This window comes from Cervus canadensis, chromosome 18 (genome assembly GCF_019320065.1).
Source record: "Cervus canadensis isolate Bull #8, Minnesota chromosome 18, ASM1932006v1, whole genome shotgun sequence".
NCBI classification, from domain to species: domain Eukaryota; kingdom Metazoa; phylum Chordata; class Mammalia; order Artiodactyla; family Cervidae; genus Cervus; species Cervus canadensis.
Window position 1 is genome coordinate 63,031,185 of NC_057403.1, and position 24,917 is coordinate 63,056,101.

At 43.0% G+C, this 24,917-nt stretch overlaps 1 protein-coding gene and 1 long non-coding RNA gene across 4 annotated transcripts in view; one reads left to right on the forward strand and one right to left on the reverse strand.

Moving 5' to 3' along the window:
• Positions 1 to 1,303: 1,303 nt before the first annotated feature.
• Positions 1,304 to 21,064, forward strand: DDX19B (DEAD-box helicase 19B). Of its 2 annotated transcripts, none has more exons than XM_043437851.1 (12): positions 1,304 to 1,412; positions 11,628 to 11,676; positions 12,479 to 12,532; positions 13,750 to 13,885; positions 14,166 to 14,258; positions 16,355 to 16,457; positions 17,022 to 17,136; positions 18,449 to 18,626; positions 18,983 to 19,220; positions 19,757 to 19,919; positions 20,358 to 20,549; positions 20,772 to 21,064. In XM_043437851.1, the coding sequence occupies exons 1-12, from the start codon at positions 1,341 to 1,343 to the stop codon at positions 20,831 to 20,833; spliced, it is 1,455 nt and encodes a 484-aa protein (XP_043293786.1). In that variant the 5' UTR covers positions 1,304 to 1,340; the 3' UTR covers positions 20,834 to 21,064. The 2 variants fall into 2 exon arrangements, with proteins under 2 accessions (XP_043293786.1, XP_043293787.1); XM_043437852.1 differs by lacking the exon at positions 1,304 to 1,412 and adding an exon at positions 3,521 to 3,652.
• LOC122421664 overlaps positions 1,614 to 24,917 on the reverse strand; it is a 29,065-nt gene continuing 5,761 nt past the window's right edge. The window contains exons 1-4 of one of the 2 annotated variants that reach the window (XR_006263551.1): positions 8,592 to 9,582; positions 3,983 to 4,088; positions 2,307 to 3,709; positions 1,614 to 1,946 (exon numbers count right to left, since the gene is read on the reverse strand). This is a non-coding gene — a long non-coding RNA (uncharacterized LOC122421664). Of the gene's footprint in view, positions 1,947 to 2,306; positions 3,710 to 3,982; positions 4,089 to 8,591; positions 9,583 to 24,917 lie in introns of those variants that run through there. The other variant, XR_006263552.1, reaches the window with a different exon arrangement.

Below are 24,917 nucleotides of genomic sequence, written 5' to 3' on the forward strand. Positions count from 1 at the left end.
CCTGGAGAAGGAAATGGCAACCCACTCCAGTATTTTTACCTGGGAAATCCCATGGACAAAGGAGCGTGGTGGGCTGTAGTCCAAGGGGTTGCAGTAGAGCCAGTCAGTTGACTTAGCAACTAAACAACAAACACAGATAGGTCAAGCTCAAAAGCTAGTAAAAAGTCACTTAACTTGACAGTAAAGTATTAATAACCATCATTGAAGGAGTCTTTTGGGCCTAGAAAAGAGAACAACAGTCTCTAAGGTCATCTAACTTCGGAGAAAACAAAGCATAACTTTAGTTCCATCCTGATGCTCCAGGCCAGCTGCATCTATCTGGGACTTATCACCCCCTGTCCGGAAACCTACCACCCCCTACACCCGCCCAGAAGACTTATCACCCCCTGCCCAACTACAAGTGTCATCTCAACAAAAGAATACTCAAAATATCCCGCCTGATTGACGTTTCCCTTATCGCTTCCACAAACCTCCCTATAAGTATGAAGCCTCCCTGATCCCTTTCGGCGCTCAGCCTGGTCGTTAGGCCGACTGTCGCCCCTCCTTGCCTGAATAAAGGTAACCTACTTCTGTTGAGGTCGTCTTTCCTTTTCTGCCTCGCCGGAACTGTACCTTACAATCATCACACCTAACATCCATTAAGCATTTAGCATGCAGTAGACACTGAATCTCACAACCACCTTACAAAGAGCTACTTCATTACCTGCTAGGAAAGGTCCGTCTAGTCAAGGCTATGGTTTTTCCAGTGGTCATGTATGGATGTGAGAATTGGACTGTGAAGAAAGCTGAGTGCGGAAGAAGCTGAGTGCGGAAGAATTGATACTTTTGAACTGTGGTGTTGGAGAAGACTCTTGAGAGTCCCTTGGACTGCAAGGAGATCCAACTAGTCCATCCTAAAGGAGATAAGTCCTGGGTGTTCACTGGAAGGACTGATGCTGAAGCTGAAACTCCAATACTTTGGCCACCTCGTGCGACGAGTTGACTCATTGGAAAAGACCCTGATGCTGGGAGGGATTGGGGGCAGGAGGAGAAGGGGACGACAGAGGATGAGATGGCTGGATGGCATCACCGACTCGATGGACATGAGTTTGAGTAAACTCCGAGAGTTGGTGATGGACAGGGAGGCCTGGCATGCTGCGACTCATGGGGTCGCAAAGAGTCGGACGCGACTGAGCGACTGAACTGAACTGAACAGCAGAGGAAACTTAAGCCCCCAGGTGCGCAGGCGCAATGCTTGCTGCCCCCTCTGATTGGCTGGCGGGACCGGCTTCCGTGCATCGGCCAATGAGGCTCTGGCTGTGAGCGGCAGTTGGCAGAGGTAACCGCCATGCTGAGCTGCGATGGCCGGGGCTGCTGGCCGGGTCAGCGGCCGCGCCTTAGGCCGCTTTCGGCTCGCTCTGCCTGTGCGCGATGTGAGTATCTCTGTGCGTAGATGTGAGAGCCTCTTCCCCATATTTAGGTGTCTCCTTCTCCCGGGGCGGCAGGGAACAGGAATAATAACGGCTGGTATTTGATCAAACGTTCGTCACAGACCAGGCACTGGGTAAAAGGCTCTTAACCTTGTGATGTTGAATCCTCGAACCGTGAGATGGGTGTTTACCATGATTTCAGAGGAGGCAGGCTACCTAAGTTCGCGTGGGGGAAAATGCAGGCGATTGAATTTAAAATCCCTGGATTCCTCGCTCCATGCCCTACTTTGGAAATTATAGTTTCCTTCTTAGCAGGAGCCACACACTGCAGGTGTTGAAGGTGGACATAGGAAAGTCTAGATTCCTGGGGCTTATTAAGTTTGTTTTTTTTTTAAGAAGCATCTATACACACTAAAAGCATTTATGGAGAAGATAAGCACTCAAAGTCAGGAGAGTGTCTGCCTCTTGGGATGGCAATGCAGGGGCTTCATTTGAATCTTAACTGTTGTCTGTTACAGAATTCCCTTTCCTGTTTGTCTGAAATACAATTTTAAAAGGAAAACACGCACATGAAAAATAACTTTCAAAGGATGAACTGTATGCAGTTTCCTCCCAGCTCAGACTTTTAGAGCCCCTCACTAGAAGCAGCCACTGATACCACTTTTCTGTGTGTATTATACATTTTCTATAGTATGTACAAGCGTGTTTGTTTTGTTTGCACAAGTGAATTCTATTGTATACAGCCCTGCACTTTTGATGATTTACCTTTAAACTCATTAAACTTAAAGGTTCTTTAACCACTTTTACTCCTGTGATCAATATAATTTGGCAAAAGAGTCCCAGGGTTGCTTCTCACATAATGAGGTGTAGGTCATGGCCTGCCATATGCATATTTACCTTTTTCTTCCTGCACATCCTCATCTGCAGGGTCCAAAAGAATCTTCTCGAAATTAACTCTGTAGAAAGTGTTGGAGAAAAAGAATCCTGGCAAGAAGAGGACTGCAGGAACTGCTTTACCCTTTTCAAAACATTTTTACTTACACTTTACAAGTAAAATTCCACATAGAGCCCACTATTATTTGAATTTAATTTGTTGTGGTGGATTAGTGGCAAAGTGAGAGAAGCAGGGATTCATTTCTCAGGTTGCAGAGAAATTGCCCAGCTTCCTTCTAGTGAAGTATCAAGGAAAGAGGTCTTGTTTGATCCCAGTTAAACTGTCACACTTAATCCTTATTTTATCCTTTTTTCTTATTTTACCTCTTCTTTTTTTTTTTTTTTTTTTACTTTTTTTCTTTTTACCTCTTCTTAAAGCCCAATATATACATTTTTTTCCCTTTTAAAAAATTCTCCCAATCATAGAATGCTTACGTGAGAGAGCTGGGATTCTAGCCCAGACAAAGCTATCTCTAAAAGTCACACCAGAATGGGGTGTTCCCTCGAATGAACTCATTTGCTCATTAAGCTGCTCCACGCGGTCCTTTTTCATCAGCCTCCTACCAACTTCATCCCTAATTATTGTCATCATTCCAGAAACTGTTTTTGTTCCACAAACCTACTTGCTCTTTGTCTCTGATATTCTACCTGGAACACATTTCCCCAGCACCCTCGTTGAGTATTTTTCAAGGTTAGGTTCCTATAAGTGCTGTTGCCACATACGTCTGTGGGACAAAATTTTAACCAAACGGTGTTTGAGACGGCTGATTCCCAATACTCTAGCTAACACCTGGACATAAAAAGCGAAGGGGAAAAAAATCTGCTTGCTTCAAATTCATTTTGCTCACTATCCGTAATGGTTTTGTGTATTGGTACATTCAATGTATATGAGCATCTAATATATCATTGTGCTGGAGAAGAGTGTGGTTTTGCTCTTTGGTTGGACAGCCAGTTGACAGGAGCTCAGGCACTTTAAGATACTATCTTAGTGTTCCGTTCTGGACGTTGGATAAGAAACTTAAGAGCAATGAAGAAGTGGAGGTTTGAAGGCGACAAAAACGCCAGTCCAAAGAGGGCGCGGGTCCGGCCTGCCGGCGCGGACTCTGACGTCACTGGGGCGCGCCGCTTCCGGTCCCCAGCTCCGGAGCGAATGACTTTCTCCTCCCCGGGGCCGCAGCCGCCCCGGATTGCTGATCGCGCCGCACGAGCCGCCTCGTTCGCCAGCACCTGCGTCCCAGCCTGTGCCCGTGACCATGGCCACCGACTCGTGGGCCCTGGCGGTGGACGAGCAGGAAGCGGCAGCCGAGTCTGTGAGTTGGTTTCAGTCGTGAAAGGGTCAGGGGGCTAATTTTGGCCGGGATGAGATCCTGGAAAAAGATACCCCCTGGGTTGGTCCGAGCCGGGATGGGGTACGTGTGGGGATGGAGCCTGGACCCTGAGCTGGCTTTTTCCCCCCACCCGCCAGCCTCCCCGGGTTACGTAAGCACAGGTGAGCGCTCCCATCGGAAAAGAGCCAGCCGCCCGCCTGTCTTCCTGGAGTCAGGATTGCACTTACCGCCCTGAACTGTAATAATCACCTATTTAAGTGTCATTTTCCACTTCCCCATCTGAGCTGCTTGTGTCCAGGAACCATGGCTTACTCATGTTTGTGTGCTTCCTCAGCTTGCTCACTGATGATGAATGATCCACTCTGTGGGCCCGGCAGTCAGTAAATCCTCTCGTGATCTGCTTAACTTTGTTGTGGGTCTGACACACAATAAGCAAGATATATGTTAAACGGTACTGTGTAGACTTAATTTTTCCCGCCTAAACACTCGCATTATGATAGTGCTTTGAACCCGCTTTGTTGGTACCTACTTCTGTGAATTTCTGGAGAACAAAGACTTAGTATTATTTTTTTATATAAGTGATAAAGTTTCATATGCACCTAAGGAGTCATTTTTTTTCCTCCCCAAAGAAAACTGCTGTTTCTCTTGACATTGATCTATGATATTGACCGCCTTGTTCCCCGAATTACTTTGCTTTGCTTTGCTTTGCTACTTATTCAGTTTTCCGTTTTAGGTGTTTCTTGATTTTGACACTTTCATCCTCCTTTTCCCTCCACAGAAGCACACCTTCCTATTCCTCATATTTCCACTGTGATTTTAGTTAGATTAGTTTTCTGTGTTTATATATTAATAACTCAAATATTTTTCCTATACGACTTTTTCCTTGTAATTTATGTTTTTGTTTTGTGCTTGTCACCAGTTCAACCCCAGGCTCTTTGCTAATCGTCTATGTTTATCTCAAGATGTCCCCACACACCAAGTATTCTGTCAGTTCCATTTCTCCAAGGTCTTGTAGCCTGTTTTGAACTGTACTAATTGACCCAGTTTGTTTTAGGGGCTGGAGGGGAACAGGGCAAATTTCTCTTTGCCCTCATTCAGGGGACTTGCCCCTCTTCTCTTGTACTGGATCCTTTCATTTCTTCATCCCCCTCTACATCTTTCTTGATTTGGTGGAGTCATATATCTATCAGCTTTCTGAAGGTGTATGGGAAGTCCATTTTTTAAGATACTGCATTTCTGAAATTAGCTTGTTTTGCCCTATTGTTTGAATAATAGTATTGCTGGGTGTAGCATTAATTGTAGGTTGGAAATTATTTTCCTGCCAATTAAAAAAAAGTTTTTTTAATTTATTTATGGCTGTGCTGGGTCTTTGTTGCTGCTTGGGCTTTTCTCTAGTTGTGATGTGTGGGCTTCTCATCACCATGGTTTTTCTTACTGCAGAGCACGGGCTCTAGGGTGTGTGGGCTTCAGAAACTGCACTTTGCAGGTTCAGGAGTCGCAGCCCCCGGGCTCGGGTTCTAGAGCACAAACTCAGTAGCTGTGGTCCCCGGGCTCAGTTGCTTCATGACATGTGGGATCATCCCAGATCAGGGATTGAACCTATGTCTCCTGCACTGGCAGACAGATTCTTTACCACTGAGCCACTAGAGAAGCCCCACTTGCCAAATTTTAAAGACATTGTTTTACTGCCTTCTAGATTTCTGTATTTGTAGTTGAGATGTCTGAGACCATCCTGATTACTGATGTGACCTCTTTTTCCCTTTTTAAGCTTGAAGAATCTTCTCTTTGTCTCCAGTCATCAGAAAATTCATGATAATGTGTCTTGATATGGGTTTATTTTCATTCATTTTATTAGGCATGGGGTGGGAACTTCAGTCTGAAAACTGTTGCCCTTGTGTTATGGGAAATTTTCTTGAAATTTTTCGTTGTTGATTTCTTCTTTGTTTTTATTTTCATTCCCTCATTTCAAACTCTTATTAGCTGAATGTTGAATCTCATTAGTTTTTAAAATTTTTATTTTTTTAATTTTTAAAAAATTTTTAAAGTCAAGTTTATTGTGATATAATTTAAAGTAAAATTCACCTTGTACTACAATTCTGTGAATTTTGACAGAGGCATATAGAGCGTTTCCACCACTCCAAAAAGCTCCCCCAAACTTTTTTTGCATTCACTTTCTTGTCTCTACCCTTCTCTGGCAACTGCTGATCTGTTTTCTGTCATTTTACTTATACCTTTTCCAAAATGTAGTATAAATGGTATTATACAGTATGCAAACCTTTTGAAAAATCTGGCTTTCAGTCGTTTGTTCTATTTTTATTGCTGGGTAGTATTCCATGTATGGGTGTACCACAGCTTGTTTAACCTGATGATGAACATTTGGGTATTTTCTAGTTTGGGGGTATTTATGAATAAAGCTGTTATACACATTAGGATATGCAGATTTCGGTATGGACTTATGTCTGCATTTCTCTTTGGTAGATATCTAATAGGGTGATTTGTTGGGTTGTATGTTAAGTGTATGTTTAACTTTGTAAGTTATATAACAAACTGTTTTCCAAAGGGCCGCAGCATTTTGTATTACCACCAGCAACGTGTGAGAGCTCCAGTTGCTTCACATTCTCAGCAGCACAGCCTGGCCAGTTTTTTCCTCCATTCTAATAGGTGTATAGAGATATCTCACGAGGCTTTAATTTACATTTCCCTAATGACTTCAAGGAGATCCAACCAGTCAATCCTAAAGGAAATCAGTCCTGAATATTCTTGTTGAAGCTGAAACTCCAATACTTTGGCCACCTGATGTGAAGAGCTGACTCATTTGAAAAGACCCTGATGTTGGGAAAGATTGAAGGCGGGAGAAGGGGACGACAGAGGATGAGGATGGTTGGATGGCATCACCGACTCAATGGACATGAGTTTGAGTAAACTCTGGGAGTTGATGATGGACAGGGAAGCCTGGCGTGCTGCAGTCCATGGGGTCGCAAAGAGTCAGACACAGTTGAGTGACTGAACTGAACTGAATGACTAATGATGTTGAGTGTCTTTTTATGTGCTTTGCCACCTGTATAACTTCTTGAAGTGGCTTTTCAAATCTTTTGCCAATTAAAAAAAAAACTGATTGATGATTAAAAAAAATTTATTGTTTTCTTATTATTGAGTTGGGAGAATTCTTCATGTATTCTGGATACAAGTCCTTTATCAAATATGTCATTTGCATAAATATTCTCCCTGATTGAAACTTAACATTTTAATTTTCTTAATAGTACTTTTTGAAGAACAGACACTTTCAATTTTGGCTAATTCTAATTTGTCAATTTTTTGATGATTAGTTCTTTTTGTGTTCTAAGAAATATACCTTACCCAAGTCCACAAAGTTTTTCACCTGTATTTTCTTTTAGAAGATTTATGGCTTTAAATGTCACATTTATGCCTATGATCCATTTTGAGTTGATTTTTTATGTAGTAGGAAGATTGGATCAACATTACCACAGTCAATTTGAGAACATTTTCATCATCCCAAACCCCCTATTTCTCCTCAGCCCAGCCCTTTGTAGCCACTAATCTGTTTTCTGTCTCTTTAGATTTGCCTATTCAGGACATGGAATATAAATGGAATCCTATCATATGTGCTCTTCTGTGGCTGGCTTCTTTCACTGAGCACATTTTCAGGGTTCATCCATGTTGTGGCATATATCAATACTTAATTTTTGTTGCCAAATGATGATATATAGATATGCCACATTTTATTTATCTATTCATCAGTGTCCACTGATGGGCATTTGAATTCTTTCTGCTTTTTAGCTAATATGAATAATGTTGGTACAATCATCATGTACAAGTTTTTGTATGAACATACATTTTCAATTCACTTGGGTATCAGAAAAGTGGTATTGCTGGATTATATAGTAACTCTGTGTTTAAGTTTTGAAGAACTGCTATACTGTTTTCCAAAGTGATTGCATCATTGTATCATCTTTATTATTATTTTTTTTTTTTAGATTAGTATCATCTATGAGAGGCTCTATTGTGTAGAAGTTAAGACCTCAGACTTTGTAACCAGACAGACTTGGATTTGTATTCTGGGTCCCTCACTTATTAGTTACATGACTTTTGGCAAGTTACTGAACTTTCTGTGCTTCAGCTCCCACATCTGTTAAATGGGGATAAACAGAGTACCCACCTCATTAATTTACAGACATGCCTGAAATAAGTGCTGTGTAAATAGTAGCTATTATTATGGTTGTAGTTTTCTGTAATTCAGTTTCTTTGTAGAAATCTTTTAAATTACTAGTTCATGTTGTAGAGATTAGCTGAACCTGGATAAATTTTGTAAGTTTACTTCATCATGCACAGGTGAATTATAATAGATCCTAACATTCTAAAACTGAACAAATGAGTAAAGACAGCTGTTGCCTTCTGTTTTGTGGAACTCCCACTGAGAACCTCCACAGAATTGCATGATGTAGGTGACTGTGACATGTACAGTGCAAGGTTGTTGCTGTTTAGGCGCTAAATCATGTCCAACTGTTTGCAACCCCAGCACTGTACCCCGCCAGGCTCCTTTGTCCATGGGATTTTTTCAGGCAAGAATATTGGAGTGGGTTGCCATTTCCTCCTCCAGGAGATCTTCCTGACCCAGGGATCGAACCAACGTCTCCTGCATTGGCAGGCAGATTCCTTACCACTGAGCCACAAGGGAAGCCCTTGTATTTTAAATATTCATCTAGCTCCATTTTTTACTCATTTAAGAAAATATTAGATCTTGTTTGTGTTTACTTCCTCGCCCCTCTTTGTTCTCCTTGTTTCTTGGGAAATTTCAATTCAGAGGAGGGCAAAGGGAGCAGGAGATTCAGGAGTAAGCCTCTGAAGTCTCCTACTTCACTATTGTGCGCAGAGCATTCCTTATTCAGTATAACTCCCTTACCATTAAATCTTCCGTCTTCTGTGTCAAGAATCCTCTCTTAGGACTTCCCTGGTGGTCCAGTGGTTGGGACTCTGCACTCCAAATGAGCAGGGCACAGGTTCAATTCCTGGTTGGGGAAGTAGGATCCCTCATGCTGCAAGGCATGGCTAAAAAAAAGCAAACAGAATCTTTTCTCAAGTAGCTTTTGAATAAAACGCAGTGTATAACTTATAGTTTCTGATTATTTTTACATATCTTAAAAACTAAAATATTAACTAAAGGCATTAAAAATGTAGATATTATAAGGTGGGTATTTTGGCTTTTGGTTAATTTTTTTGGATTGCAAAGTGGTTTTGAATGAAGTTGCAAGAGAAACTGGTTCCTGCTTTTGGTCCAAGTAAGCAGAGCAAGGGAAGAAATCTGAAGTAACTGGACTTAATCATAAGTTTCAGCCTTCAGTTCACTGACACTGCAGTGGATGATGCAGAGTTCATTGTCCCATTGCTTTTGCTGTATAGGCTTTGAGATTGCTACAGCCACGTGAGGGCCAGGGTATGTTTTCAGAATCTGCTGGACCGTCTCCAGAATTCTGATACACTGTAATCAGAGCATCTTTTGGTTTCATTTACATTGTTGCAATGTATAAAGTTGATAGCATTTTATTTAACTATTTTATTTACTCTGTTAGCTTCAATTTTAACAATATACCAACAAAATAATAGGTTGTCCTTTTATCATTGAATATTACAGTAAAGGATATTTCTAACTTATACATCAACCCTGTCACTTATTTTAGGTAGCAGTTATCATCCTAGGAGTGAGTACTATTAACCCTGCTCTTGTAAATGTTGCCAGTAAGTCCGTCTGTTTGTCTTTTTTGTTTCTTAACAGCCTTGAATATTAGGTTTAAACTAGGTTCATTGGCAGGATGTGGAAGAGTACTTCAGTGATGACTAGAATATGTTAAGCCTCAGACGGTAAAGCCTCTGCCTACAATGCGGGGGACCCGGGTTCGATCCCTGGGTCAGGAAGATCCCCTGGAGAAGGAAATGGCAACCCACTCCAGTATTCTTGCCTGGAAAATCCCATGGACTGAGGATCCTGGTAGGCTATAGTCCACGGGGTCGCAGAGAGTCGGACAAGATTGAACGACTTGACTTCCACTTTCACATATCATGTGGGGCTTCAGGGTGGCTCAGTGGTAAAGAATTTGCCTGCCAAGCAGGAGACCTGGGTTTGATCTCTGAGTTGGGAAGATCCCCTGGAGAAGGGACCGGCTATCCGCTCCAGTGTTCTGGCCTGGAGAACCCCATGGACAGTCCACGGGGTCACAAAAAGTCAGACACGACTGAGTGACATTGACTTTATATATCACATACTGTGCTGGCCTCCTCATTATCTATTAGTGTGCTCTGTGTCCTTCAGAAATAATGAAGGGTTGTCACTGCTTTATAGTGCTTTCCTTATTTGCCAGTTTCCCTTCTTGCCAGCCTCTCCAGTGTCTTTCCCCCTTCTTCCTCTTCCCTCCATCCCAACACCAGAGTAGACAGACAGACACCAGAAACTCCTTTACAGTTTCCATCAATAGAAGTGAAGTTCCTCGATTCCCAGCTAACCACTCATTAAAAGTGTTTTCATTCCTCTCTCCACTTAGAAATAAACCTCAAGACATAGAAAACCTGTGCAGGTGGTGCTTTAAGAAGCAGCCATTTGATAATGGTGATTTTCATTCTTTTTCCCTTCTCTCCATGTCTTAAGCCCTACTTAGTATTTTGACTAGAGCACCTGCTCTGTCCTTGATCCAAAGGTAAACTAAAAATAGAAATATCCCCTGACTTTATGTTTTGTTCTAGTCTTTTTTTTTTTCTTTTGGCTTTATTGAAGTATAATTGACAAATTTTTTTTCTTTAATCAGGTCACTTTCAATTTTTTTTTCATTTACTTTTATTAGTTGGAGGCTAATTACTTTACAATATTGTAGTTCGTTTTGCCATACATTGATATGAATGAGCCGTGGATTTACATGTGTCCCCATCCTGACCCCCCCCCCCCACCTCCCTCCCCATCGCATGACAAATTTTTATAATAACAGGGGAGATAAGTCCTTTGAGGGTATCCCTAACGGTGTTTGCTCAAAGCCCTACTCAGTCTTTGTTTCAGATGTCTTTCCTCTGTCCCCTCCTTCCTCTTCTGCTTCATCCTCTTCTGTGTCTGATTGCACAGTGTGCCACGGTGCTCTAGGCTGTTACCAACTGAAACACCAGACGCCCAGCACAGGGCACCCTGAATGAGAGGCTGCGCCTGGCGTGCTGCGGCCCGGGGCCTGAACACAGCCTGTGGCATAACCGATCCGCGCTCACAGATGCTTTTCCTCACAGACCTCCCACCTCAGCGTTCTCTGTTTGAAGAGTGACTGCATTTTCCAGTATCTTTTTAAATTTTCTCGTTTGAAACATGAGAGTGACAACTCACATGGTACTCTATTGAGAGATTGTGAGAAGGTGTGTAATCAGTGCATTAAGCACACTCACAAGTTATAATTGTTTCTAGGGATTGCAGTTAGGAAGTGTGGATTTTGAGCTGTTGTGTAACCAGTTTTTTCTACTGCTGTTGCTAACTCATGTCCAGCTCTGAAACCCGACGGACTGTAGCACACCAAGCTTCCCTGCCCTTCACTACCTCCCAGAGTTTACTGAAATTCATGTCCACTGTATCGGTGATGCTATCCAACCATCTCGTCCTCTGTCACCCGCTTTTCCTCTCGCCCGTGATCTTTGCCAGCATCAGGGTCTCTTCCAGTGGCTCTTTGCATCAGGTGACCAAAATCCAGGAGCTTCGGCTTCAGTACTGCTGTACTTGTGGGGTATCTTGTTTATTCTCTCTCTAACCTTTAGTAAACAAAAGGAGCCCAGCAGAACAGCCTAATGAATATGCCCTAATGAATAATAGGTCATGAGAGTGGTTCATTTCTTCCCAGCTTCACTGGGGGAGGCACTATTGATGCAAAATCTTTTAAGTTATTTTCCTGACACTTCTCCCCCCATATTCTCCATTTAGTTGAGCAACTTGCATCTTAAGGAAGAGAAAATCAAACCGGATGCCAATGGTGAGTAACTAAATGCTATTTTGAAAACAAAAAATGATTTCCTTTAGTATTTGTTTTAATATAACAGCTGGGGGAAAAAAATTAACTGGATTGTTTTGTTATGCTTCATATAAATATGAGGATACCTAACTGGCTTATAAATTATTAAATGTATCACTAACCATGAAAATATACTGCCAGTGATAATTTTTTAAAATATTCCTGAATTTGAGATGAAATAGACAAAGTATGAGCAACCTGAGGGCTAACCTGTTGTGATTATTCTGAAATCATATCTACAAAATCTAAGATGTCCATTGAATTTTTGTTCATGTGTTTAAAGTTGTAAGGGAGAAATTGTAACATTTACCTTACTCAGATCTTTTTCTGTATATCTTTATATAACTACAACACTGAATATACGTTTCTATTAATCAACCATTTATACACATAGACTCTTAATGGCACTGTGGTGTTTATATATTGATGAAATATGATTTGCATAGGTATATCTCTGTTGAGCATAAAGGTCATGTAATCATCTTTCTATAACATTTGAGAAATATTGATGCTGTGAGGGATTAATAGTTTCTGAGGTACAGTGAGAAGACTTGGAATAGGAAAGAGCTCAAAAGTAAGCATCAGTTTTCATACCTTTGTTTATATAGTAACAATAAAATGTTTTCATCTGTGGCTTGGTTTCCTCATTTATTTTTTTGCTCCCCAGGCCTTTACATTTCTAGTGTCTCATAGAATTTGAACTGTCTCAGCTGTTGGGTATGGGATGTGATTTTGAATGATGGCCGCTTTGTGTCTGATAAAGGTGCTGTTGTCAAGACCAATGCTAATGCAGAGAAGGCTGATGAAGAAGAGAAAGGTAACCTAGCCTAGAGTTATATTATTATACGTGAAGTTCTACAGTCTAAGAGAATGGAATGTTAGGAGGTTTCATTTTTGTACTGTGACTTGGCTGTAGTTTAATGGAAGTCAGTGCTAGTATTCTCTCCTAATTCAGTCGGTAAAGAATCTGTCTGTAATGCAGGGGACCCAGGTTCTATTCTTGGGTCGGGAAGATCCCCAGGAGAAGGAAATGGCAACCCACTCCAGTATTCTTGCCTGAAGAATCCCATGGACAGAGGAGCCTGGAGTGCTACAGTCCATGGGGTCACAGAGTCAGACACGACTTAGCATCTAAACCACCCACCAGCACAGTGCTAGTAAAAATTTAATATAGTCATTGGTAAAGGGATTCTAGGGATTCTAGGAGGTTTATACCGATGCCAATGGACTTCCCTAGTGACTCAGACGGTAAAGCGTCTGCCGCATTATAGTGGGAGCCCAGAATTCATTGCTGGGGTTGGGAAGATCTGGAGAAGGAAATGGCAACCCACTGCAGTATTCTTGCCTGGAGAATCCCATGGACGGAGGAACCTGGTAGGCTACGGTCCATGAGGTAGCAAAGAGTCGGACACAACTGAGTGACTTCACTTTCTTTCTAAAGGGATTCTAATTCTTTACATTTTAGAGAAATTTTACTTTGAACAGATGATAAACTTCAGCAGCAGCAGGAAATATTCCTTGAACGATTACCTTGTGCAGGTCTTTATAAAAGAAATTTTAACTTGCATCTCCATTTTCTAATAAAAGTATATTTGATATTTTGACAGTTTAACATAAATAACAAGATGCAAACAGCTTATCCGATATCAAGATACAGACTTTGTCAATTTGTTTTTTTCCCCCATTATTGTGATGGGGTTTTTTAAGTCATCATTTTAAAATTTATATTGGGTACATATTGGAGAATAAATATTCGGGTTTTGAGAGGAGAAATCAGTAACTTCAAGAAAGGATAGTTGTTAGGAATAGAGTTCTGGAGAAGAATATGAGGCCCCAACAGATGATTTGAGTATCATAAACTTTGCTTTTAATAAACTATTTTAATTATATTTATAAATCAGAACTAAACTCTACCTTGAATTAGGAGTCCCAGTACAAATATGTGTTATTGCTTAAAATACTGATGGCAGCTGAATTCAGAGATCATGCTGGATTTCATGGACACCTAAAAATCTTCATGCTTTTTTCCTACAGAGGACAGAGCCGCCCAGTCCTTACTCAACAAGCTGATCAGAAGCAACCTTGTCGATAACACCAACCAAGTGGAAGTCCTGCAGCGGGATCCCAGCTCCCCGCTCTACTCAGTCAAGTCCTTTGAGGAGCTTCGGCTGTGAGTAGTTACTTTCTGACTGTCCCCTTTGTGTTTAACTAGAAATTCTAGGCCTGTTAACACGTATTTTTTCATCACTACAGAACATTTTTAGCTAATACAAGTTTAATAAAAAAATTTAGCTGCTTTGGGTTAGTAAGTAAAATTTCTTGGTAATTTGTAAAAGCTTTAGCTACACACATGTATCGTGCCCTATTCACAGTTTTAGTATTGTTAGTTAGAGTCTTGGCTTCTTTCTTCAACCAGAGACTGTGATTTACATTCTGAACTGTTTTTCTAGGAAACCACAGCTTCTCCAGGGAGTCTATGCCATGGGCTTCAATCGTCCATCCAAGATACAAGAGAACGCATTGCCTTTAATGCTCGCTGAGCCGTATGTGTCCTGATTCACCTCTTTAACTTTCATTATTAAAAATATATATATACACACATGTTCATTTTAGAAAAGTTAGAAAACAATGAAAAATAAGAAAAAAGAAGAAATTTGTTATTTCCCTCCCCTCCACACTGTTAATATTTGGAGTAGAGACTTCTAGATGTTTTTCTATGTAAACTTGGATTTGTATACTTTTCACTTAAAGGAAACATATAAAATGGTTTAATGCTTTTTTTGATATGATAATTATATGATAATATTTCTACGTTGGTAAATATATATACATTTATACCATTTATATACACCATGATTTCATTATATGAGTAGGTAAAATATATGTGTCAAATGTAGATGACAAAAACTAAACGGGGATTGAGGCGATCAGAACAGTACTGTTGCTAACATTGTTTTCTGGGGCAGTGCTGCTCACACTTTGAGAGGCATGTGAAACTCGTGGGACTTTATCAAAATGCAGATTCTGGTTTCAGTGAGTCTGAGGCCGGGACTGAGGCTCACCATTTCTAAGATGCTTGCCAGTGTTGCTGGTGGTGCTGGAGTCAGACCACACTTTGAGTAACAGGGTTCTAGAACATAAGGAACTTTTTATAAAAATTGATCCCTACATTACATATGATTATATAAAATTGCATAAAATCCTAAATCCTGAAAACCCCTTTCCCTATTTGTCTGAAAACAGGTATTGTAGGTCTGTATTTTCTCAAAGTTTTTTATGTCCTGTGTCACAATAGTGATATTTTTTTTTAAATGACATTTTGAGCATACTTAAACATGAATAAATGGAATATTTATTACATTGTTTCTAATTGCCACTTGTATTTATGGATCTTGATGCTTTCATAGATGCTCACTGTTAGACTGTCAATGTTAGAAGAGCTCTGAGAATTTTCTAATACTTGTCCTTCATTAACTTATTTATTGAGGACTTGGTTTGTGACACATACTGTACTAGGCACTTAGATACATTACTGAACAAAGCAGACGAAAATTCTTGCCCACAAGGAACTTACATTCTAGTTTGGAGTATAGATTTATTTTTATTAAAAATAAATATATAGTATGTTTAAAGGTGATAGATTGTAAATACAGTTAATGCCACTGAATTGTATACTTTAAAATGGCAAATTTTATGTTATATATTTTACCACAATTTTAAAAAAATTATTAAAGTCATATACCAAAAAGATTGACTTATATACTTTAAATGGATGAACTGCATAGTACATGAATTACATCTCAATAAAGCTCTTTTTTAAAAAGGCAGTAAGTGCTAAGGAGAATAATAAATAGAGCATGATAGGAGGGGGATTGGGAAGACCAAGACTGCAGTTTTACCCCCAATGTTTTATTATGGAAGTTTTCAGACATACAACAAAGTTGAAAGGGTTTTATAGTGAACACCTATATATGCACCTCCTAGATTCTTTCACTGACAGTTTCCTATGTTTCATCATGTTTCGGTGCACCAGTACCTCTTGTTTTTTAAGGCGCTTCAAAGTAAGTTGCAATTTTAAATCACTTAGTAGGGTGGACTCTCATTAAATAGGTAGTATCTGAGCAGACACTTGAAGGAGAGGTGAGTTGGTGTGCTGTCACCCACGGACAGCTGTCCCAGGCAGTGTCTGGCTGCTGCAGAAGCCCAAGGACGAGAGCATGGCTGGTGTGTTCTGAGCGGCTCTGGGGCAGCTGCAGTGGTGGAGTGGAGTAAGGGAGCTGGTAGCAGGTGAGAATGGAGAGCTAGCGGGGAGCCTCATCAGGTGGGACCTTGTAGGGCATTGTAAGAATGTTAACTTCTACTCTGAATGAAATCTGGAGTGCCTGGGAGGTTTTTGAGCAGAAAAGAAGAATCACTCACTGCTGTGTCAAGAGTAGATGAAAGATAAGAAGTGCTTCAAATCCCACCATAAAATCTTCTATCTGTGAAGCTAGCATATGTAACTCTACTGCAGAAGCCAAAGCCGCCTCCTGTCAAGCAAGCTGAGATACTCATTATTTAATTAAGCTTTATTCTTCGTTTTTATGCACTGAAAGAATACATGCGATTTAACTCCTGAACAGTTTGTTTTCTTGTGCAGCCCACAGAACTTAATTGCCCAGTCCCAGTCTGGTACTGGCAAAACAGCTGCCTTTGTGTTGGCCATGCTCAGCCAGGTAGAACCAGCCAACAGACACCCCCAGGTAAGGGCTTGGTGAAGCTGGGTTTTCTAACTCGTAACTAGAAGGGAAATGCCATTTGGTGAATTAAAAGATGAGCTATGTATTACTTTTTACATCAACTAGAACCCCTTTAAGTTGAGCACAAATAACATGGTTGATCTTCCAATAACATCAAAAATCCTTTTTCCCTTTCAATGACATGCCAGTCCTGGGACAGTGCTTACAGGCTAGGCTCCTTTAGCTGTAGGAAAAAGCTCCTTAATCTCTTATAATCCATTAGGAAGTTCTGAGCACCTTCTGAGTAAGAGAAAAGGAAGCTAATCTCCAGCTGGAATTTCAGATCCCTGCTCACATGTGGTTTTTGGTACTCCAATGGCCAAATGGCTGTTCTCAAGTGTCTACCCAGCCAGAGTTCTGACCCCTGAGAATTGTATTTCTGACTTTGCAGCTTAAACAGTCAAATGGTGTGCACTCTGTATATTCTTCCCTTCAGCCTCCGCTGGAGGGATCATTAAGTCCTAATAGTAATTCCCCATTGCATAACAGTGAGTGTCTTGAATTCTCTCTGCACTCTTTCCCTACCAGTGTCTGTGCCTCTCCCCAACATATGAGCTTGCCCTTCAAACGGGAAAAGTGATTGAGCAGATGGGCAAATTTTACCCTGAACTGAAGCTAGCTTATGCTGTTCGTGGCAATAAGTGTGAGTATGAATATATGATCCTAGTTAATTAAGGTAATAACTTTTTATTTTGAAAAATCCCAAAACATATGCAGTAGTTGAAATTTACAATAAAGACATGTGCCTTCCACCTAGATTCGAAAAGTTAACATTTTGCCATATGTGCTTTATGTGTATTATGTATATCTTGGGGGGGCGTTGGTGGTGAATCATTTGAAGGTAAATTGTAGGGGACTTCCCTGGTGATCCAGTGGCTAAGATTCTGAGCTCCCAAAACAGGACGCCTAGGTTCAATCCCTGGTCAGGGAACTAGATCCCACAAACCACAACTAAGTCTGCATGCCACAAATGAAGATCCCACATGCCACAACTTAAAGAAAAAAAAGGTCCCACATGCCACAACCAAAAAGATCCTGTGTGCCACAACCAAGACCCAATGCAGCCAAATATTTTTAAAACGAAGGAAAACTGTAGACATTGTGACTTTTTATTTCAAAGTAATTCAGTATGCATTTCATAGTAAGAGCATTCTTCAGCATACCCACAATAACATATTACAACCAACAAAATTACAGATTCTCTGATAACTAGCATCTTTTCCATTTTAATTTCCTCCCTAATTGCTCCAGAAGTGTTTTTTTATGGTTTTTTTGTTGAACCAAGACTGAGTCAGTATATATGCATTACATTTGGTGGTTGTATCTCTTTAGTTTCTTGCAGGCTAGAATATTCCCTTCACATCCCCACCCACACCCACCCAAACTATGTTACATTTGACATTTTGAGCAGACCACTTGCTTATAAAATGTTACAAATTCCTGATTTGTTAAATAGCCTAATTTTTAAAATGTCATTATTAGAGTAAAAATGTTCTAGAATGTTCATGGCAATTAACTTGGAGAGATATTTTTATTATTATTATTTTTTTCTTTATCCACTCTTTCTACTTTTGCTTGTTTCACAACAAACTAACTTTGAAAAAGTCTGCTTGTGGGGAAAAGCAAACCCAGGCTAGGCAGAATAATGCTGACAGAGAAGAAAAATAGGTATGAAATCCTTGAAAGAGGTTGATGATTATGGAGAGTGTAAAAGAATACTACTAAAAAGGTTTTCATCTCATGGTTCATGCCTTTACCAAATCTTTTCAGCGTGTCTGTTTTTTGTGTGTATGTCCATTAAATACTATAGTGCTATCCTGACCTTGCCTTAAAATATTAATGCAAACATCAAAACAATTGCTTTAAAATACATCATAGCTTTAAAATTGCTTGGAGAGTGAAGCTGGCTTTGCCATGGAAATACCCATGAAACAGAACACATCTTGTCTCCACAGTGGAAAGAGGTCAGAAAATCAGTGAGCACATTGTCATTGGCACCCCGGGGACCGTTCTGGACTGGTGCTCCAAGCTCAAGTTCATTGACCCCAAGAAGATCAAGGTGTTTGTTCTCGACGAGGCCGACGTGATGATAGCCACTCAGGGCCACCAAGATCAGAGCATCCGCATCCAGAGGTAGGCCCTCGAGCCAGGAGGGACCTCTCGGCTCCCGACCTGCAGTTCCCGCTCCTGTTACCTCACACTCCCCTTCTTGCCCCTGCCAGGCTCTTCGCAGCTTTCAGGGGCATTTGTTTGATGGGCCATTTCTGTGTCAGCACTGAGCGCGCCCCCCGCCCGGGTTGAGGAGGGAGACTCAGAGACTCTTGGTCACCGGTCCCTGCCCCACGTCTGCTCCCGCTTCCTCCCCAAAGCTGCTCCCCGCTGCCCCTTCCTGGGGATGCAGGTCATCAGGCCTGGGGAGGCTGTGCCCTGGTCCTTCCAGAGAAAGCCCGGGTCAGGGTCATGCCGGACACCTGGGCCTGCCCTTGCAGGATGCTGCCCAGGAACTGCCAGATGCTGCTTTTCTCTGCCACCTTTGAAGACTCTGTCTGGAAATTTGCCCAGAAAGTGGTCCCCGACCCGAACATCATCAAACTGAAGCGTGAGGAGGAGACACTGGACACCATCAAGCAGTATTATGTCCTGTGCAACAGCAGAGACGAGAAGTTCCAGGCCTTGTGTAACATCTACGGGGCCATCACCATTGCTCAAGCCATGATCTTCTGCCATGTGAGCAGCAGGAGGAGGCGGCGGTGTCCCGTGGGGGTGGGGGTGGGGGCCCGGAGGACGTGGCCCCGCTGCTCCCACTCAGCCCACTGCTCTTAGTGCTGGGGACCGGGTTAACTGCCTGTGGCTGGAAAGGAGAGAAATCGGTCCCAGGACACAGTCTCTCAGGTTGTAATGAGTTGTAAGGGGAAGACTGAAGAGCTAAACCTTCTCCGATCCCTACTTCTTAGAGATTACTTGGGGGGGGGAAATTCCAAATAACTTCCAAGTAAATAATTTTGAAGTATTAAGAATGTAGATTATTTCAGAATGAAGACCTTTGGCTCAAACCACAATAACACTGAGATCATTGATGTAATTTACCCCCCCAAAATCATGTGGCTAAAAAATATTCAGAAACTTTAAGCCCATCTTGCTGACCGAACTCAGTAGAGCGTTCATGTGTGTTAACAGCAAAAAAAAAAAAGCCACTTTTCTGCAGGTGTCTTCATTTTTTTTTTTACAGGTGTCTTCATTTAAAACAATTCTTTTCACTCCAGACCCGCAAAACAGCTAGCTGGCTGGCCGCAGAGCTCTCGAAAGAAGGCCACCAGGTGGCCCTGCTGAGTGGGGAGATGGTGGTGGAGCAGAGGGCTGCGGTGATTGAGCGCTTCCGGGAGGGCAAAGAGAAGGTTCTGGTCACCACCAACGTGTGCGCCCGCGGTGAGCGGAGGCCGGGTCCTGGCCCGCCAGGCTCGGGGGGGGCAGGGGGATCTTCGTGTGTGGGAGGCTGCGGTGGTTTGGGGAAGATGCTGTTTTGTGGGCGAGCCTGTGGGGGGCTCTCAGCTGAGGAGACCGTCTTCAGAAGCCGGGAGTGCTGGCTGGTGGCCGAGGACGGCGCCTGCTCTTCTTGGCCCCAGTGCGGCGTCAGCTGCTTCTCCAGATCCTCGGATCCAGCAGGGGCTCTCTGGCTGATGCCGGAATTTGGCCAGCACCGGGACGGCCCGTCCTCTCCCTCTGGGTTCTGCCACCGTGTCCCAACCCCAGAGCTGGCCTGTCCCAGACCCTGCCTTCCGCCTGAGCTGGGTGAGGGTGGGCCTGACCGGGCGGCGGCGATTTCTGTCTCCCGTGCTCACTCGTGTCCAACTCTCCCGCACGCAGGGATCGACGTGGAACAGGTGTCTGTCGTCATCAACTTTGACCTCCCCGTGGACAAGGACGGGAACCCGGACAACGAGACCTACCTGCACCGGATCGGGCGCACCGGCCGCTTTGGCAAGCGGGGCCTGGCCGTGAACATGGTGGACAGCAAGCACAGCATGAACATCCTGAATAGAATCCAGGAGCATTTCAGTGAGTCCCGGGAGGGCCCTGGCCCTGTCCCGGCCCTCGCCTTCCCCAGGACAGGATGGTCTCTGTGCACCCGGAGCGCTCGGCCGGGCCGCCACCTCGGGGGCGCAGGGAGGCCTGCGGCGGGGGGCGGGGGGCGGGCACGTCCCAGGGAGCCCCTCCCCTGCCTGCGTCCACTGCGATCTGCGCGGGGCTCTCTCTGAAGCCGCCTTTCCCTTCCCTCAGATAAGAAAATAGAAAGACTGGACACGGACGACTTGGACGAGATTGAGAAAATAGCCAACTGAGAAGCCCCTGCAGTCTCTGTGCCGCCCCCGCCCCGGACACGAGTGCTTCCACGGCGCACCCTGACTGTTCCCGCGAGGATGACAGCACGAGTAGACAAACTGCCTACCTCATCTGAAATTACGTTTGGACTTGACAAAAATTGTGCAAATGATGGGGGAAGGTAGAAAAAAAATTGTTTACACAACTTTTGAAGATTAGGCGTGAATACACAGAAATTTACCTTTTGGAAATTCTGTCTGTTTTTTGGCCAGTGTTTTCCCCATCATAACCACAGTCCAGATGTTGTGGCTGGCTGTTTGCTGAGAAGTCTCAGTGGCAGCCCAGCCTGTTGTCTGCTTGGTGTTCAGGACAGCCTCCAGCCCTTATAGAAGCCTGACAGAGTTGAGGTGAAGAGCGAACAGCGAGAGACCAAGTAGGTTAGGTTGTGAGCCAGTCATCATGCTTGAGGTGTGGTGTGAGGCAGCAGAGGAGACCTGTAAGCTGCTGCTTTGAACTTGGGTTGGGACAGCTCCTTTGAGTGTTTTAAACCCCTTCTGTCTGATGGCTACAGCAGGAAGAGATTTGCTAAGCATGACCCAAAATGCGAACCTGGCATCTTTGGTGTATACAAGTCTGTTGCAGACCATGGCCTGTTCTCAGCAGGTACGATCTGTGTAGAATGCACACCTGATAACTGGCGGATCCCTTGCCTGTGCTTGAACAGTCCTTTGGAGGAGCCATCATGGAGAATTAGTGGTAGTCCTAGCTTGCCACACAGCCTGATCTTTCAGCATCTTTTTTACACCCCTAATATCACCATGACCTCTTAGCAGCTCCAAGCAAATAAAAGGTAATCTGTTTTGGAGGAACAGTGAACACTGTGTTTCAAGTTGCTAATGGCCAGGCTTAAGGCAGCTCCAAAAGTGACCAGCAATAGTCACAAATGCTTGCTTTGCAGAAAGCAAGTTTGTTTGTTTAAATCGGAGCTGGGGAATGGTTTCAGAAATTTGCCATCTTGATTATAAAGAAATTCCGAGTGTCTGCGTCCATGGTGCTTGGGACACAAACAGGAGCAACTAAGAGACACAGTGGACTCAGCCATTTATCTCTCCAAGGCCTCTGCTCCATCCTCACTTGGCATCGCGTGCATAAGTCAGAGTAAAGAATAGAAATGGACACCTCCTCATACCCAACCAAAGCTGTTGGTGCCCAGAGTGACGGAGCAAAGATAACATGAAACTGAGGTGCAAGAGCATATGAAACCCCAGCCCGGAGGAGTCCTCTCCAGCTCTTTGACAGAAGGGCCACTTTGTCTAGAATCAGGCCTGTAAGAGAGATTTTCCATGATGAGAACTATTTGAATCCCAGGCCTTTCTTATAGGCCTTTCTGTGTTTTAGGGCCAGATTTGTCTCCTGGGAAGGGAAAGGGCCAATGCCAGCTTCCAGGTGGTTTCTTTAATCTGACCTTACAGATACTGCAAAGAGAGCCACAGATCACCAGTCTTGCCATGTTCCCCTATAGGCACTTGACTGTGTTGAGTCTGCGTACTTCCAGCCAACTTTGAGCCACCGAGGGAGTCTTGTTAAGAAGAGAAGAAATTTTACAGAAGGTCCTGCAGACCAACCCTGAAATAACTTAAAGGCAATAATTAAAGGAGCACAGACTCCTCCTGAGGCTGCAAGCTGAGTATACCCCACCTTCTCACAACACAGATGCCTGAGTAGCCCCAAATCTGAGCAGGAAATGGGAAGGGATGTGCTTCAGACTCTCCAACAAAAGGAATACATGGGTATCTGAGAGAAATCTAGGTCAACAGTTCCTTATCTGGGGGCTTGGACCCCTAAGAACTCACTGGATGGGTTCCATGGAGTTTATGCTGTATTTTGTTTAAATGTGTTTTCTGGGAGAAAAACTCTCAAAAGACTATGTGTCTTTTTAAAAGGTAAGACTCACTTTATGGATGGCTCTAGATGGTCCCCCCAGTGTCACTGCCATCCATACTCATTCCTGCTAGTGCCTGGGTTCAGGGGGGTGATGGGCCACAGCTGCCTCTGTGACCTTGTGCCATTTTGAGACACCAATGATGTAAAAATGTATTGAGCCCTTAATGAGCTTCAGCCCCCAGAGTGTCTTTTGCTGTTTTTAGTAAGTTCTTATGTATTAAATGATAAACTGTGCCCTAGAACAGAGAAACTTGCTTGAAAAAGATTCTGGCCCAGTGGAAATTCTGGATATGAAAAAAAAAAAAAAGAAAATTCTGGATATGTTCATTATCCATAAACAATAGATTTTACTGATTTTCTGGAGTGTTCATTGACTGTCTGCATAAGAACTAATGAATTGTTAATATATTCTTTTTTTAATGTATTTTTTTAATGTATTCTTTATTGATGCCTAATGGAACTAATTATGACGTGTCCATGTTACTAAGACATCATTTCTGAGTACAAAAAACAGCAGCATGTTTTCGTTGCTGGTGCTGGTGAAGATTTATGTATTATTCCATAGACTAGTCATCACCTGATAGTACTATCCCATTTCAGAGTTGACACTGCTCCAACATGAGCAGCTGGGATGTCTCCACAGGCCACGAGCCCTACTCAGTTGCCAGAGGGCTCCTTACCTTCCTGTTTTTCTTGCAGCAGCCAGAGGCTGCTGGCTAATTGGAAAGAAGGCCGATGCCAGCAACACCTACTTACTGTTGTTATTCCAAAAACAAATTTGTGGCTCTTAAAATTTAGGCACACTAGGCAGCAATAATTTTGGGGAGAAACTCAAAGGGAAGGTTTGGAAAGAACAGATGACATCAGAGTTGAGTCACAAACGAATGACTCGTGAAGTCATGCCTGTCACCTTCGCCAGGAAGGACTGGCCCGTCTTCTTCACCAAAACCCCCAAGCTATTGTAGATTTCAGGGACTCTCTTCAGGTTTCCCTTGATCCTGAACACAGATAAAAGGTTCTCAGGAACCCCCCGCACTTTATCTGACTTTGCTTTTCCGCTTGAGAATAAATGTTCCTTATTCTATTGACTGACTCAGGTTGCAGCATTTTCTAAAAATGACACAGTGGAGAGGGAACCTGAAGGGCTGATGCTAGAAGGCTCCAATACCCAGAAGAGCTGTTCTGCCACTAGTATTCAGCAGAGCAAGGGGCTTTTCCTTAGCCCTAATTGTAAAGTGGAGAACAGGAGTAGGTAGAGAAAAAGAATATTATATGAAGCCTGAGAGTGATGGCTGTCTGGGATGTCAGCTGCTCCGATGAGACACTCACAGTCTCTGCTTTATCCATATCTCATAGGCAGAGGTGCTTGGGTGGCAGATCTTTTATGCAGCCCTACAGCCAGCTTCTTCCAGAGGAAGAAGGGTGCGGGGGGGGGGGGGGGGAGGTACTATTTAAATGGAACTCTCCTGGAAGTACTAGTACATATTTTGTGAGTCTTTACAACTGTTATATCCTCATCCATAGGCCTCCTGTATTGTTGGAATTCTTTAATTGGAGAAATGCAAAACAGTCTTAGCTTAGACCCTGGTCTATATCACCATTGACATCTGGTCTACACTGGTCCCTAACAGTGTTCTGCTTCTACTTGGATTTTCCTCCAGTTCATTTGTCACACAGCAGCCAGGGTAATGTTTGTAACGTTTGAGTCTGATTATCCCACTCTCCTCCTTAAGTCCTCCAACCCTTACTTTCCATTTTCCTTAAGTGCAAACTGGGTAACATGTTTTGTGTGTGTGTGTGTGTGTGTGTGTGTGTATCCCTAATACTTTATGTACTAGGCATGCCTCACTTCCTTTACTTTCCCCCTTGTACTCGATGCCAATTCCATCCTCACCGAAATTTCCTTTTGTGCTGGGATACGCCTTGGTGAAGTTAGTGATCTTGTGCATTTCCCTCTCCAATTTCTCATTTTGAGGCCATTATTTCCTCCCCTAGCCAGCCCACTTTGAAGCAAGAAAAAAAATTCAAAGGAACTGTCAGCACTTATAGATGAAGCTAAGAATGTTTCACCTCCAGGATTCTAGCTAAGATGGGCATGTGGAAAGAGTGAGTAACTCGGGCTGCAGGCACTCAGGGAACAGAGTGGAAGATCAGAGGATA